At 46.9% G+C, this 16,390-nt stretch overlaps 1 protein-coding gene and 1 pseudogene across 1 annotated transcript in view; one reads left to right on the top strand and one right to left on the bottom strand.

Annotated features, from left to right (window-relative positions):
• The window catches only part of FKBP9 (FKBP prolyl isomerase 9), a 53,393-nt gene that overhangs the window by 36,414 nt on the left and 589 nt on the right, over nucleotides 1-16,390 (bottom strand). The window contains exons 2-3 of the mRNA XM_002807022.6: nucleotides 1,779-1,924; nucleotides 839-1,028 (exon numbers count right to left, since the gene is read on the bottom strand). Of these exons, the coding sequence (XP_002807068.1) occupies nucleotides 839-1,028; nucleotides 1,779-1,924 (336 nt within the window). The remainder of the gene's footprint in view (nucleotides 1-838; nucleotides 1,029-1,778; nucleotides 1,925-16,390) is intronic.
• Nucleotides 2,065-11,213, top strand: LOC108592952 (zinc finger protein 346 pseudogene; annotated as a pseudogene).

Raw genomic sequence — 16,390 nt, 5'->3', positions numbered from 1 at the left:
ACTTTGGGAGGCCAAGGTAGGTAGATCACAAGGTCAGAAGATCGAGACCATCCTGGCCAACACAGTAAAACCCCATCTCTATTAAAATACAAAAAATTAGCCAGCCATAGTGTTGCACGCCTGTAGTACCAGCCACTCAGGGGGCTGAGGCAGGAGAATCCCTTGAATCTGGAAGGCGGAGGTTGCAGTGAGCTGAGATCGTGTGACTGCACTCCAGCCTGGGTGACAGAGTGAGACTCTGTCAAAAAAAGAAAAAGAAATACAGCCTTTGACTTAATGATGACATCTCAAAATACAGTTAAGTTAGATAAACATTGCTCTTAAATGTTTCTAAGATGTATTAAAATTTTGACTGTGGCACCAGAGACGATGCAACACTGACCAAAAATCTCAAGTAGATGAGTTCAGCACTAGTTATAATTGAAAAGAGTCCTTGGCAGGGCGCAGTGGCTCAAGCCTGTAATCCCAGCACTTTGGGAGGCCGAGGCGGGTGGATCACGAGGTCAAGAGATCAAGACCATCCTGGTCAACATGGTGAAACCCTGTCTCTACTAAAAATACAAAAATTAGCTGGGCACGGTGGCGCATGCCTGTAATCCCAGCTACTTGGGAGGCTGAGGCAGGAGAATTGCTTGAACCCAGGATGTGGAGGTTGCAGTCAGTCGAGATCGCCCCATTGCACTCCAGCCTGGGTAACAAGAGCAAAACTCTGTCTCAAAAAAAAAAAAAAAAAAAAGAGTCCTTATTCTGGTTTCCCCATGGGCATAAAAAGCAAGTAAGACAGAAGGAAAGAACCATGGGACATTTCACTAATATTGCCATGAACGGCAGAACTTACCTCGAATCAAACAGAGTCCCATCCAGGAACGTCCCATTGTAGTGGTACCTCACAAAATCAGACACTTGGATGGTCCGAGGGCAACTTGGGGGCTTGAAATAGGTGTGAATCTGAACCTGGTCTTCAGAATTCCAAATATCCATCAGAAGTACATCAAAATGAAGCACTGAATTGGGGGGGATCACACCAGCTAGAAATTAAAGATTTCACACTGAGTTCACAGTTGCTGCCTTTCAGGCCAGATAAAAACACCTAGGAGGCTGCCAAAGTGAATGTGGGCCAAAAATATTCAAGCAGTCACTGCTATACAATTCCAAAATGCCCCATTCTTCCTCCCTCTTTCCTCCAAATGAAATTGAAAGGAAAGATAAAAAACAAAGTTTTCTTCTCATTGAGAGTATCATTCGGCCGGGTGCAGTGGCTCAAGCCTGTAATCCCAGCACTTTGGGAGGCCAAGGTGGGTGAATCACGAGGTCAAGAGATCGAGACCATCCTGGTCAACATGGTGAAACCCCGTCTCTACTAAAAATACAAAAAATTAGCTGGGCATGGTGGCACGTGCCTGTAATCCCAGCTACTCAGGAGGCTGAGGCAGGAGAATTGCCTGAACCCAGGAGGCGTAGGTTGTGGTGAGTAGAGATCAGGCCATTGCACTCCAGCCTGGGTAACAACAGCGAAACTCCGTCTCAAAAAAAAAAAAAAAAGAAAAGAAAAAGTAAAAGAGAGAGTATCATTCAATACACCTGTGTTAATGACACTTTCTTTCACATCTAAAGAAACAAACCTAAGACGGAAATTTTAGCTGTGTATGAGTTCATGCTTTTCACTTCCCCCCAGTCTAAAGATTCCAAGATTCTCCAGTCTGTTGGACTTATTAACAGCCTAAAAGTGTTCTCGTTGTTTCTGCAGATGTGTTTATAAATGAGGAACAAAAGCTTACAAACTCCTTCACTTCCATAGGCAAGCCTCGGGGGAATCTTCACGAAACGTCTCTCATTTACACACATGCCAACAAGAGCCTGGTCCATCCCTGCGATCAGCTGTCCTTTCCCCACAAACACGTTGAAAGTGGAGTCTCTGTCGTAGCTGAAGACCAGAAGGGTAGGGAGAGAGAAAGAAAAGTATTAGTCCCTTCCTCAGCACTTTGGGAGGCCAAGGCAGGTGGATCACAAGGTCAGAAGATCGAGACCATCCTGGCCAACCTGTAAAAACGTGCCCAGGACGTAATGCAGCCACAGCAAAGCAAAAGGCCTGCCACGGAGACACTGACACACGAACATCTCCACTGGACAGTACTTGTGGGTTGGAAATTTTAGACTATCTTGAATACTGCCAGCAAATCTAGCTCAATAAGAATCAGCATAACTCTCTTCAGAAAAAAAAAACATGGGATGGGAGGGCAATCTGACTACGGCATCTGTCACCCCATTGGTCGCCGGGTTGATTCCGCTGATCTGCCTGGCAAGGCAGGTGTCCCCTTCCTCCCTCACCGCTCCATGTGCATCCCTCCGCTGCACGCTCGGTCGAAGAGGATGACCATCCCCGATAGAGGAGGACCGGTCTTCGGTCAAGGGTATACGAGCAGCTGGGCTCCCCTGCTAGAACCTCCAAACGAGCTCTCAAGAAAAAAAAAATGTGTTAAGCTGATTTTGCAAAAGAGTTACCTATTCTTTCACACACACACACAAAAGAGGGAGTTGGCTGTAGTCATGCTAGGGCTTTGAGAGGCCAAGGCAAGAGGATCATTTGAAGCTAGGAGTTCAAGACCAGCCTGGGCAAAAAAGAGGCACCTCCTTTCTACTAAATAAATAGATATCTATAATTAGCCACATGTAGTGGTGCATGCCTATAGTCCCAGCTACTTCAGAAGCTGAGGTGGGAGGAGCACTTGAGCCCAGGAGAGTGAGGCTGCAGTGAGCTATGATTGCACCACTGCACTCCGGCCTGGGCGACGGAGTCTCAAAAAATAAAGTAAAATAAAAAAGACTTTACGGCCAGGTACAGTGTCTCACACCTGTAATCCCAGCACTTTGAGAGGCCAAGGAGAGTGGATAACATGAGCTCAGGAGTTCGAGACCAGCCTGGCCAACGTGGTAAAACCCCATCTCTACTAAAAATACAAAAAATTAGCCAGGCGTGGTGGCACGCGCCTGAAGTCCTGGCTACTCGGGAGGCTCACACCTGGGAGGTGGAGGTTGTAGTGAGCCATGATTGCTCCCCTGCACTCCAGCCTGGGCAACAGAGCGAGACTCCATCTCAAAAAAAAAAAAAAAAAAAAAAAGTCTTTACTCCATTTTCTATGTGATTGGTACCTAAAAGCAACATCATAGGTACTAATGGCCCAGGTTAGTACATACGCACACATTTGATTTTTTTTAAGTCATCCAGCTAAGTCAAACAGAGAGGCAGCATGGTAAGAACATTAAACACACTTAACTTCTCTTAACCTCAGTTTCCTCCACTGCAAAATGCAAGTGATAATAACAGTCACCCCAAACACAAAAACTGCTCTGAACACCTAAGCGTTCTGCCAACATTACTATAATTAACGTGGGTAACAGAAAGTATAATGTAGTCTTATGATCACTAATATATGTGTTTCAAAGGCCTTATATCAAAAGATAAATAATTAAATCATAGCTGTGACTCATACCTTTATCTTCTTCAGTGTCAGATTTAGCAATCAGCAGGGGTTTGGGGGATATAAAGTACAAGCCACGGACTTTGCCTACAAGTACTTTATAAACTGATAGAGACCCACAGAGTTTCAGAAGACATAAAATAAAATGCTCTATGGCATTTTATTATAACAGATTTCTACTCACTGACATGAAGGAATATATATATAATAAGAGTAAAGGTCAGGTTACAGTGCCAGGCGTGATGGCTCATGCCTGCAATCCCAGCACTTTGGGAGGCCAAGGAGGGTGGATCACTTGAGGTCAGGGGTTCAAGACCAGCCTGGCCAACATGGTGAAACCCCATCTCTACTAAAAATAAAAAATTAGCTGGACGTGGTGGTGTGCACCTGTAGTCCCAGCTACTCGGGAGGCTGAAGCACAAGAATTAATTGAACCTGGGAGGTGAATGCTGCAGTGAGCTGAGATGGTCCCATTGCATTCCAGTCAGGGTGACAGAATGAGACTTTCTCGCAAAAAAAAAAAAAAAAAAAAAAAGCGGGGGCAGGTTAACACAGTATAAAACCACCCCATTTTCAGCTTATATATATATAGATACCTATGAAAAAATCCACAAGGCAATACATGAAATATTATCTATCAGCAACAGGTAGAGGACTTCAGGTGACTGAATTTGTTTTCTTTTTAATTATCTTACTTTTCAAAATGATCAAATAATTACCAATGTAATAAAATGTTAAAGGCCACTGGGATTTCCTTCATGAGGATGTGTCACCCTTCATTTTGCAAAATACTTCTTTTTTTTTTGAGACGAAGTTTTGCTCTTGTTACCCAGGCTGGAGTGCAATGGTGCGATCTCGGCTCACTGCAACCTCCGCCTCCTGGGTTCAGGCAATTCTCCTGCCTCAGCCTCCCGAGTAGCTGGGATTTCAGGCATGTGCCACCATGCCCAGCTAATTTTTTGTATTTTTAGTAGAGACGGGGTTTCGCCATGTTGACCAGGATGGTCTCGATCTCTTGACCTCGTAATCCACCCGCCTCGGCCTCCCAAAGTGCTGGGATTACAGGCTTGAGCCACCACGCCCGGCCCTGCAAAATACTTTCACTTTTTCCTCTTTTTCTCTAATGAACAGTTTGGGTGAGCCACAGAGTCCACCTCACCACTCCCCCGAGGGCAGCTTCCTGAGACCCGGCCCTCTTCTGTTTCTCCTCCCAGTTTTACAGCCTATTTTAATAGCTTTCCTTTCCTCAAGGTCAGTGAACAGAAACCAAGATTTCAAGCACAAGCCAACAAGCCAGAGGACAAAAGCACATGGTCAGTTTCGTGCCCAAGTCAGCTTTACACTTCAAACCTCTACCTCCGGGGCCCCAACCGCCACCCCCTGGAATGCCCGCTCTTGAATTACACTTGGCTGGGGCCTCCCCCTGCCACTAAGCCATCATCAAGCTGGTGGATTTATTATAATAACGGGCTGGAAAACAAGGTTTCAAAGACTCCTAAGGCACAGAACACACAAATAGCAACAATGCACCAGCAAGAAACTACTTTAAAAATATTTTTTTCATTCACAGAACCCAAATATACTTCCCAAATTTAACAAAACTTTTTTTTTAGCACTTACACACTGCCGGGCACAGCAGCAAACTCTTCATATATATATACTACCCCATTTAATCCTCATGCAATACTTTAAGGTGGGTGCCCTGATACTCAGGCTCTTTGGAGGTCACAAAATTTCCTAAGCTCATGAAATTAAACATGGGTGGGGGTGGAGAAGCGAGAATCTAAGACCTTCTGATTCCCAAACTCCAGGGTCTCGGCCTGCCTAGAGGCATAGAGAAACAGTTGTTGCCCAGCTTGGGCAATATTGCAAAATCCCATCTCTACTAAAAATACAAAAAAATAGCTGAGCATGGTGGTGTGTGCACGTGGTCCCAGCCACTCAGGAGGCTGAGGTAGGAGGATAACTTGAACCTGGAAGGCTGAGGCTGCAGTGAGCCAAGATCGTACCCTGGCACTCCATCCTGAGTGACAGAGTGAGAAAAAGAAAAGAAAAGAAAAAGGAAGGAAAGGAAAGGAAGAAAAAGAAAGAAAGACAGGAAGGAAGGGAAGGAAGGAAGGAAAAAAAAGAAAGAAAGAAGAAAGGAAAGAAAGAAAGAAAAAGAAAGAAAGAGAAGAAAGAAAGAAGGAAAGAAAGAAAGAAGGAAGGAAGGAAGGAAGGAAGGAAGGAAGGAAAGAAAGAGAAAGAAAGAAAGAAAGAAAGAAAGAAAGAAAGAAAGAAAGAAAGAAAGAAAGAAAGAAAGAAAGAAAAGAAAGAAGGAAAGAGTTGTTGCCTCACGGTATTGACTTTTTCATTTGATGCTGCCTAAGCACTGTGAACAATTAAGCACCAAAGTGATAAAAACCAAAAAACCTTTCCAAAAGAAAGTGTATGTATTTGTACATTAATAATGTATACATTTATACAAGAGGCTAACAATGCAAGACCACTGTTACCTACTGCTTAAAATTCTGACCATCTGGAAAAATCAAGTTGTTTTGAACAAATTTATTCTGATCAGCACAATTGGCACAAACTCACGGGCAGTGTCGACCCCAGGGCTGGTCATGAACATTCTTTCTGCACACTCTGGAATAAGCATTTATACAACGTGTCCTGGTATCTGGCTTATTCACACCTTTTACAGGCATCTCATTCAGGGAAACAGATGACACTCCCAAACGAGGCTGTTCCAGGAAAGTTTAATAATGAAATGTGCACAGCTGACATTATACTCATTGGAGAAAACTAAAAGGTTTTCCCCTGTAACTGGGAATAAGGAAAAGATGCCTGCTTTCAACACTTTTTTCAACATGGTCCTGGAACTCCTAGCCAGAGCAATTAAGCAAGACAAAGAAATATATGGCACAGAAATTGGAAAGAAAGAAGTAAAAATATCTCTTTTAACAGATGAAAAGATTTTATATACAGAAAACGCTATAAGAGTCCATTAAAAAAGCTGCTAAAACTAATAAACATTGGACTTGATGGTTCTGTGGGGAAAAACAACAACTAATAAACAAATCTGGCAAATTTGCAGAACACGAAATCAACACCCCCAAATCAATTGGCTTTCTGCTTGTTTAAAAGTGTGTGGCACCTCCCACCCTGTCTCTCTTGCTCCCACTCTTGCCATGTGAGATGTCTGCTCCCCTTTTCCCTCCCACCGTGACTATAAATCTCCTGAGGTCCTCACCAGAAGCTGATGCCAGCATGCATGCTATGCTTCCTGTACAGCCTGCAGAACTGAGTCAATTAAACCTCTTTTCTTTCTTTCTTTTCTTTTTTTTTTTTTAGATGGAGTCTTGCTCTGCTGCCAGGCTGGAGTGCAGTGGCACGATCTCAGTTCATTGAAACCTCCACCTGCTGGGTTCAATCGATTCTTCTGCCTCAGCCTCCTGAGTAGCTGGGATTACAGGGGCGCACCACCATGCCCAGCTAATTTTTGTATTTTTAGTAGGCACAGGGTTTCACCATGTTGGTCAGGCTGGTCTCGAACTCCTGCCCCTGTATTCCACCCACCTCAGCCTCCCAAAGTGCTAGGATTACAGGCTTGAGCCACTGTGCCTGGCCTAAACCTCTTTTCTTATAAATTACCCAGCCTCAGGTATTTCTTTGCAGCGATGCAAGAATGACCTAACACATGCGCATTGGTTGAATCCAACCAAAGCCACCAGACAAGGGGTCATTGACACAACCCACACCGTGCACATGTAGTCCATACAGGTCAGCCTCCCAGAGCAAAAAGCAAACGGAACAGGTGGAGAGTGGACCTAGAAAGGCAAATGGAAACCACCTAGCATATCCAACACCCTCCTTTCCTCTCCACCAGCTTGTTTTCGTCTCCTTCCATCACTGCCCAGGGTGGCAGGGCAGTGGGGGAAGAATGGGAAAGGTGTCTGCAGCACCCTCTGATGATGCTTTTCAAAAAACCCAAGGACCACTAAGACAAGAGACATCACAGTCGACTCACTAAGCTGCCTACACAGAAGCTCACGTTATCTTGGCGACACATTACTTGAGATAAATAACTATACCAATGGCTATTCTTTTTTTTTTTGAGACAGAGTCTCACTCTGTCACTCAGGCTGGAGTGCAGTGGCATGACCTTGGCCCACCGCAATCTCTGCCTCCCAGGTTCAAGCAAGTCTCCTGCCTCAGCCTCCCTAGAAAAGCCACCACGCCCAAATAATTTTTGTATTTTTAGTAAAGACAGGTTTTCACTACGTTGGCCAAGCTGGTCTTGAATCCTGACCTCAGGAGATCCACCTGCCTCAGCCGCCCAAAGTGCTGAGATTACAGGTGTGAGCCACCACGCCCAGCCCCCCATGGCTATGTTCTTAAGGCAAAATGGGGCTTCTGAATATAGGTTTAAATCTGCACTAAGAACGAACTTTTAAAAGGACAAATGGGCTGGGCACGGTGGCTCACACCTGTAATCCCAGCACTTTGGGAGGCCGAGGCGGGTGGATCATGAGGTCAAGAGATTGAAACCATCCTGGTCAACATGGTGAAACCCCGTCTCTACTAAAAATACAAAAAATTAGCTGGGCATGGTGGCACGTGCCTGTAATCCCAGCTACTCAGGAGGCTGAGGCAGGAGAATTGCCTGAACCCAGGAGGCGGAGGTTGAGGTGAGCCTAGATCACACCATTGCACTCCAGCCTGGGTAACAAGAGCGAAACTCCGTCTCAAAAAAAAAAAAAAAAGGACAAATGGCAGACTGGGTGTGGTGGCTCAAGTGGTAATCCCAACACTTTGGGAGGCCAAGGTGGGTGAATCAATTGAGCTCATGAGTTTGAGACCAGCCTGGGCAACATGGTGAAACCCTGTCTCTACCAAAAATACAATCCTGGCTACTCGGGTGGCTGAGGAACGAGAATTGTTTGCACCCGGGAGGCAGAGGTTGCAGTGGGAACCACTGCACTCCACCTGAGCAACAGAGAGAGATCCTGCCTCAGAAAGAAAGAAGAAAAAAAAGACTGCTATATTTTGAGAACCCATAACAGAGAGGAAGCAAGGTAAGGAAGAACAAGCCCACTGGGCGTGGGAACTCCCTTCTGGGGGCCTCAAAGTGGGTCCTGTCTCACTTGGGCCACTTTGGATGGCTGACTCACAAGGGGACATGCTTGATGTGAGGACTGTGGTCCTGCCACCAACCTTCACGAGTGGGACTGAAACTCACCTCCCCACTGGCTGCCAGGGTCCCAGCTGAGACACCCCCTGCACTGGCTGAGTTCCACCACTGACACTGGATCCTACTGCTTCCCACCTACCCCTCCACACAGTCACCCCCAGAGGGGACTCTGAGCTTTCTAGACCCTTTGCCCAAGATGATTTCCCTCAAACCACCACCTCTACCAGTAGCTAATGAGACATGCCAGGAAGAAAAGAAAAGCAGTTAATGAACCGGCGAACTACCCAGGAAAGTGTGAGGAGGAGGAAGGGAAGGGAGGTGGAGGAGGAGAGAGGGAGCAAGTGGGAGCAGAGGAGAAGAAATGAGAGAGAACGCCTCCATTCATAGCTCCTCCTGGAGAATCAGACCCTGAAACATGAGCTGTTGGCTTGGATGGGCTTCGGGCCATTAAAACATCATTAAATCAATTGCTGTTACGGATTTTTGTTTTTTCGAAACTGCACAAATTAAAATGTCAGACCCCTATAGACAATTCCCATTTTTCACAGGGCTCAGCCCAGTAAAATACCATGTAGCCAAACTGAATTGGTAATAGGGATGTGCAACTGCTCGCAATGACCCACAGATGAAAATTCAAAGCCCCGCTAGTAAGTCCTCACTGGGGGTGCTTGACTGGCTGCCAATGGCCTCGGAGACCGCGGCGAGAAGTGGCTGGGATCTTTCCCCCAGTTAGCAGAAACGCGTGGGGCAGCTTCCCTTTCAGCACTCTCCTTCTCCATAGGAAGCACTGCGATGCGGATTCACACTCTAAACACCTCCTAAACCAGCATGTCCTGACCTGGCCAGTCACTCTGATGCCACTGCCCCCATCAGGCCCCCCCACCCTGCACTGACTCCATCCTGGCTGCTGCCCAGCCCACTGGCTCCTCCCTGAGGACCAGTCCTGCTGAAGAGGTCAGTCTGGGCCCCCACTTAGGACCATGTGACTTAACGCCCAATAGAGTGGACACCTGCCCAAGCAGCACCCATCAGATTATGTCCTGGAAACCTGGAGGTGAGACAGTCCAGTTTCCGTAGTTGGTGCTGGATCCCAGAGACCATGTGTGCAGCGTGGAAAGCTGGCTTGAGCACTCTCTTTCTCGTGGGAGAGAATGAAACCCCGTCGGCAACCCCTTGGGGAGAGGCAGAAAGTCACCTCAGTCCATGATTCTGGAACCTCACAAGGAATTGAAGATCCTTCCAATAAATTCCCTCTCCTTTCTGCTTAAGTCTGCAGGTATGGACTTGTGTTCTCCCCAAACCTGACTAGGGGGCGGGGTTTTTTTTTTTTTTTTGAGATGGAGTTTCGCTCTTGTTGCCCAGGCTGGAGTGCAATGACACGATCTCGGCTCACCGCAACCTCCACCTCCTGGGTTCAGGCAATTCTCCTGCCTCAGCCTCCTGAGTAGCTGGGATTACAGGCACGTGCCACCATGCCCAGCTAATTTTTTGTATTTTTAGTAGAGACGGGGTTTCACCTTGTTGACCAGGATGGTCTCAATCTCTTGACCTCATGATCCACCTGCCTCGGCCTCCCTAAGTGCTGGGATTACAGGCGTGAGCCACCGCGCCTGGCCAAGGGCAGGGATTTTTGTCGGCTTTATCCTCTGCTGTATCTCAGTACCTGGAATGTTAGGAGCTGGATGAGTCCCTATGTAAAAGGACGTCCCGATGAGGCTGATCTCTAGAACTTCTACTTAGCCTATAGTCCATTCACTGAGCCCCTCAATCCCCTTACTCCTCTGAACAAAAACCTTCCCTTCAAAAGATTCTGGGCTGGGTGCATTGGCTCACACCTGTCATCCCAGCAATTTCGGAGGCCAAGGCAGGAAGATCACCTGAAGTCCAGAGTTCGAGACTAGCCTGGCCAACACGGTGAAACCTCATCTCTACTAAAAATACAAAAATTAGCTAGACAAGGTGGCACATGCCTGTAATTCCAGCTACCAGCTACTCAGGAGGCTGAGGCAAGAGAATCGCTTGAACCCAGGACGTGGAGGTTGCACTGAGCCGAGATTGCACCGCCACTCCAGCCTGGGCAACAGAGCGAGACTCCATCTCAAAAAAATAAAAAACAAAAAAAAAACAACCCTGTCATGGCTCAACAACATTATGTGGGCAAGAAACACAGAAAACAGGAGACCAAGCTCAAACTAATGGCGCGCTATGGGCGGATGGCGGACCCTGCTGTCACTGACTTTCCAGCTGGAAAGGGCTACCCCTGCAAAACGTGTAAGATAGTGCTGAACTCCATAGAACAGTACCAAGCTCATGTCAGTGGCTTCAAACACAAGAACCAGTTACCAAAAACAGTGGCATCATCCCTGGGCCAGATTCCAATGCAAAGGCAACCCATTCAGAAAGACTCAACCACCTTGGAAGACTAGAGGTGTTTCTGCCCAGTGTCCCATGTTGGGCCAGCCATGAGCCAGCTTCCTGTGACTACTCAGCCCTTGGCTCCCTCTCACTCCTTGTTCTCACCAGGAAAATACACAGGCCTGAGGCAGGATTGGGCCACAAACAACAACAACAAAAAAAATGGTTCTCCCACCCCCTTCCAGTGCTGGGTCCCCTGCCTCCTGACCCAAATATTGGGGCCTCTCACTGCTCCTTGAGCAGTCACCGTTCAGGCCCTGACTCTCGTCCACCCTATCCACTCTCTTAAACACACTTCCCGCTTCAAGGAATGAAATCCCACTCATGCTCAAGGCCCAACTCACGCATCAGCTCCTCCTCAAAACCTTCCCTATGGCTTCAGAAATCCTTCCCTCCCTGGAACTGGTAGAGGTATCTGTGCATACTACTCACAAGGCACTCCCCACATGTTGGCTGCTTTGTGTGAGGCATGAGAGCACTAGTCCAGAATCTGGAGGACAGTAATATTAGCTGGGTGACCACTGTCCTCTCACCTTTCTGGGCCTGTCACCCCATCATCCCACCCCTCATTCCCACTGTTTTTTCTCCATAGCCCTCACCCACTTCTACTTGACCATATAACTTAAGAGTACATCTGTCTTTTCACTAGCATGTAAGCTCCCTGAGGGCAGATATTTCTGTTTTAGCACCTGGAAGAGTAGGTACTCAGTAAATATTTGTCGGATGAATAAATGAATTCCAGTCTGGCCAACATGGCGAAACCCCATCTCCACTAAAAATACAAAAATTAGCCAGGTGTGGTGGCGCACGCCTCTAATCCCAGCTGCTCAGGAGGCTGAGGCAGAGGAATTGCTTGCACCCAGGAGGCAGAGGCTGCAGTGAGGTGAGATTGTGTCACTTCATGCCAGCCTGAACAACAGAGCAAAACTCTGTCTCAGAAAAAAAATGAATAAATGAATGATTTAATGCATATGTAAAATGAATATGCAAAATGTCCACTGTTGATGATTCTATGATTCTTTTAGAGCAGTGGTCCCCAAACTTTTTGGCAACAAGGACCGGTTTCATGGAAGGAATTCAAATTTTCTATGACCGCGGTCGGGGTATGATTTCAGGATTATTTAAGTATATTACATTTATTGTGCACTCTATTTCTATTATTATTACACTGTAATACATAACGAAATAATTATACAACTCACTGTAACATAGAATTAGTGGGAGCCCTGAGCTTGTTTTCCTCCAACTAGATAGTCCCACCTGGTGGTGGGCAGTGACAGATCAGGCATTAGATTCTCATAAGGAGTGCACCACCTAGATCCCTCACATGTGCAGTTCACAATAGGGCTCACGCACCTGTGAGAATCTCATTCCCCTGCTGATCTGACAGTGGGCTGAGCTCACGTGATGTGAGCAATGGGGAGCGGTTGTAAATGTAGATGCAGCTTTGCTTGCTCACCTGCTGCTCACCACCTGCTGTGCAGCTCAGGTCCCAACAGGCCGTAGATCAAAACAGGTCCATGGCCAGGGGCTCGGGACCCCTGTTTGACTTATTTGAATAAATTGATGTCCCATTCCAGGAGTTCTGTTTCAGAGCAGTGGTTCTCAAGGTGTGGTCCTCAGACCAGTAGCATCAGGAACTTGTCAGAAAAGCAAATTCTTAGGCCCTTATCCCAGAGCTACTGAATCAGAAACTGTATAACAAGCTCTCCACATATTCAGAAGTATATGCAGTTTAAACACTGCTGTGCTCGAGCATCTACAACTCTGTATATCCAAAAAGGCACGTGGTAGGTACATAATAACATTTATCAAAAGACAAGACTAGGGCCGGGCGCGGTGGCTCACGCCTGTAATCCCAGCACTCTGGGAGGCCGAGGCGGGTGGATCACGAGGTCAAAATATCGAGACCATCCTGGTCAACATGGTGAAACCCCGTCTCTACTAAAAATACAAAAATTAGCTGGGCACGGTGGCGCATGCCTGTAATCCCAGCTACTCGGGAGGCTGAGGCAGGAGAATTGCCTGAACCCAGGAGGCGGAGGTTGCTGTGAGCCGAGATCGCGCCATTGCACTCCAGCCTGGGTAACAAGAGTGAAACTCCGTCTTAGGGAAAAAAAAAAAGACAAGACTAGACCTTAAGGATCTGCAGACACAACCCTGAGCTCCCCGCTGGTGAATTTCAATCATCCTTGGGCCTTAACCCTGCCATACCAGGATTCCATCCTAACCTCCCCCGACATAGACACACAAACATATGGTTAAGTCTTTTCTGTGCTTTCAAAGCTACTTACCTCTCTTCCATGACATATGCGGGTGGCCTACAGACCATAGGTTATGGCCATGAACTACCTGGGTTCAAATCTCTACTGAACCACTTAGTAATTAGGTTCCTTGGGCAAGTCATTTGAACTTTCCGAGCCTCGGTTTCTTCATTCGTAATGAGGAACCTGCCTCACTGTCTTGTGAACGTAAATGAATTCTTCCGAGATTAAATGAGTTAACATAAGAGGAGGCACATGGTAAGAACTATGTGTAGAGACAGAGTGTGCCCTACTATCTTACCGTACTTATCACACTATGTTGTAATAGGCTAGGGTATGAGTGGTAGGGTTGCGGAAGGGACATACTAGACTACTACTAGTCTCTGTCTTTTTTTTTTTTTTTTTTTTTGAGACGGAGTTAGTTTCACTCTTGTTACCCAGGCTGGAGTGCAATGGCGCGATCTCGGCTCACCGCACCCTCCGCCTCCTGGGTTCAGGCAATTCTCCTGCCTCAGCCTCCTGAGTAGCTGGGATTACAGGCACGCGCCACTGTGCCCAGCTAATTTTTTTGTATTGTTAGTAGAGACGGGGTTTCATCATGTTGACCAGGCTGGTCTCAATCTCTTGACCTCGGGATACACCAGCCTTGGCCGCCCAAAGTGCTGGGATTACAGGCGTGAGCCACCGCGCCCGGCCCAGTCTCTGTCTTGAGGGATAGACACCTGCATAAACGTTTGATGAATGGATGATAGCTCCTCTGTGATCTTTCAACTAACTGCCCTACACTGCCTCACAGTGGCTGCCAGCCCTAGAGATGTTCTAGAGAGTAGGACAACTTGTTCTACTGAGAATTAATCACTTTCAACTCAAGGAAGAAATTCTTCCCTATGAAGAAGCACATGAAAGAAGATACACAAATGGTCAATAAACACATGATGGTCAGCATCGTCAGCCGTTAGGAAAATGTAGATCAAAACCACAATGAGATACCATTTCACAACCACTAAATGGCTGTAATCAAAGACAGGCCGGGCACAGTGGCTCATGCCTGTAATCCCAGCACTTTGAGAGGCTGAGGCAGGAAGATCACCTGAGGTCAGGAGTTCGAGACCAGCCTGGCTAACATGGTGAAACCCAGTCTCTACTAAAAATACAAAAATTAGCCAGGTGTGGTAGCAGAAGCCTGTAATCCCAGCTATTCGGGAGGCTGAAGCAGAAGAATTGCTTGAACCTGGGAGGCGGAGGTTGTAGTGAGTGGAGAATTGTGCCATTGCACTCCCACCTGGGCAACAAGAGTGAAATTCCGTCTCAAAAAAAAAAAAGACAGACAAGTACAAGTGTTGGTGAGACCACAGAGAACTAAGAACCCTCATACACTGCTGGTCGGAATGTAAAATGGTGCAGCCATTGCAAACAGTTTGGCTATTCTTCAAAATGTGTGTAACATAATTGCCATAGGACACAGCAATTCCAACTCCTAGGTACACATACAAAAAAAGGGGAAAGAGATATCCACACAAAACCTTGAACACGAAGGTTCATGACATCATTCATTATAGCCAAAACGTGTAAGCAATTTAAAGGCCCATCAACTGACGAATGGACACAACGGAATATTACATATACAGCCACAAAAAGAAATGAAATACTGATATGCCCTGCAATGTAGATGAACCATGACAAAGCACCTCAAATTATATGATTCCATTTATACGAAATGCCCAGGATAGGCAAATCCATAGAGAGATAAAGTGGATTAGTGGCTGAAAGGGACTGGAGGATAGACTATTGGGGTTGGGAAGTGACTGATAATGTGTCCAACGTTTCTTTTTGTGGATTGATGAAATTGTTCTGGAATTTGCTAGTTGTGACGTTTGCACAACTCTGTGAATATATGAAAAAACACTGAATTGTACAAACCAAATGGACAAATTGTCTGATATGTGAATTATATCTCAATAAAGCTGTTCTTTAGAAAACAAAAGCAACCAAAAAAGTAGTAAGAAAGACCATTTCCAAGCACTTGCTAGTGCCACATACTATGCTAAACAGCTTTTGTATATTCATTACCTGGAATTAAAAAAAAAAAAAAAAAAGCTAGAGTCTACAAAATATTCATAATGACTCTAGGCCTTGGGGCACATAACAGGGCTCAGCAAATACCGCTGTCTGCCTCGTCTGGTGATTCACAAGTACTGGCACAGACCAGGGTTTGTCACAAAAGCCCTGGGGAGGAGTAGCCTGGTGCTGGAGGAGGAGAGGCCTGTTAACCCTGACCCGAAACTGGGAGGAAACTGGGGACTGGTGCTGTGATCCTGAGGCAGGGCTGAGTGAAGGAGTCCTAGGCCCGGAGCAAAGCAGAGTGGCTGTCCTGGACCACCTCCTGCCCGCCAGGAGTGTTGTTTTGTTTTGAGATAGGATCTTTCTCTGTAGCCCAGGCTGGAGTGCAGTGGCACGATCACAGCTCCCTGCAGCCTTAAACTCCTGGGACCAAGCGATCCTCCCACCTCGGCCTCCCAAAGTGCTGTGACCACAAGCGTGAGCCACCACACCCGGCCCCAGGAGAGATTTTTGTATGGCCGGAAGGGAGGGCAGTGGTAGTTGCGCGCAGACTCTGGACTTGGGTTAAACAATCTGACTCCATTGTTCAAATGTTTCTTAGCGTCCGTTGCTTGTCACCTTACTGATAAAATGAGGGTAGTGACCCTACCTACCTCCAAGACCGCTGTACAGTTAAATGAGTTCACTGCAATGCGGAATGCACTTAGAACTACACCTACACATGGCGCCAGCCCAGTGCATGGGGCGGCTGCTGGCCTCTTGTGTATCATCATCGCACTGGTGAGAAGCACCATCCGACTAGATTCCCAAGGGAACGGAGGGAAGGAACAAAAAAGGGAGAAGAGAGGCAGCCACGAACGTCCACACTTGGGACTCTAGTTGTGCGACGTGGCCCCACTTACACGGATTACTTTACACGGATTGCGCGTGTGTCCACGCGCTGGGAGGAAAGGGAGGAGCGTGGTCTGCCCCGACTCAGCTGCCCAAGGTCCTCC

This window comes from Callithrix jacchus, chromosome 11, assembly GCF_049354715.1.
Source record: "Callithrix jacchus isolate 240 chromosome 11, calJac240_pri, whole genome shotgun sequence".
NCBI classification, from domain to species: Eukaryota; Metazoa; Chordata; class Mammalia; order Primates; family Cebidae; genus Callithrix; species Callithrix jacchus.
Note: the sequence above shows the minus strand (reverse complement) of the source record. Positions and strands in the feature narration are given on the sequence as shown.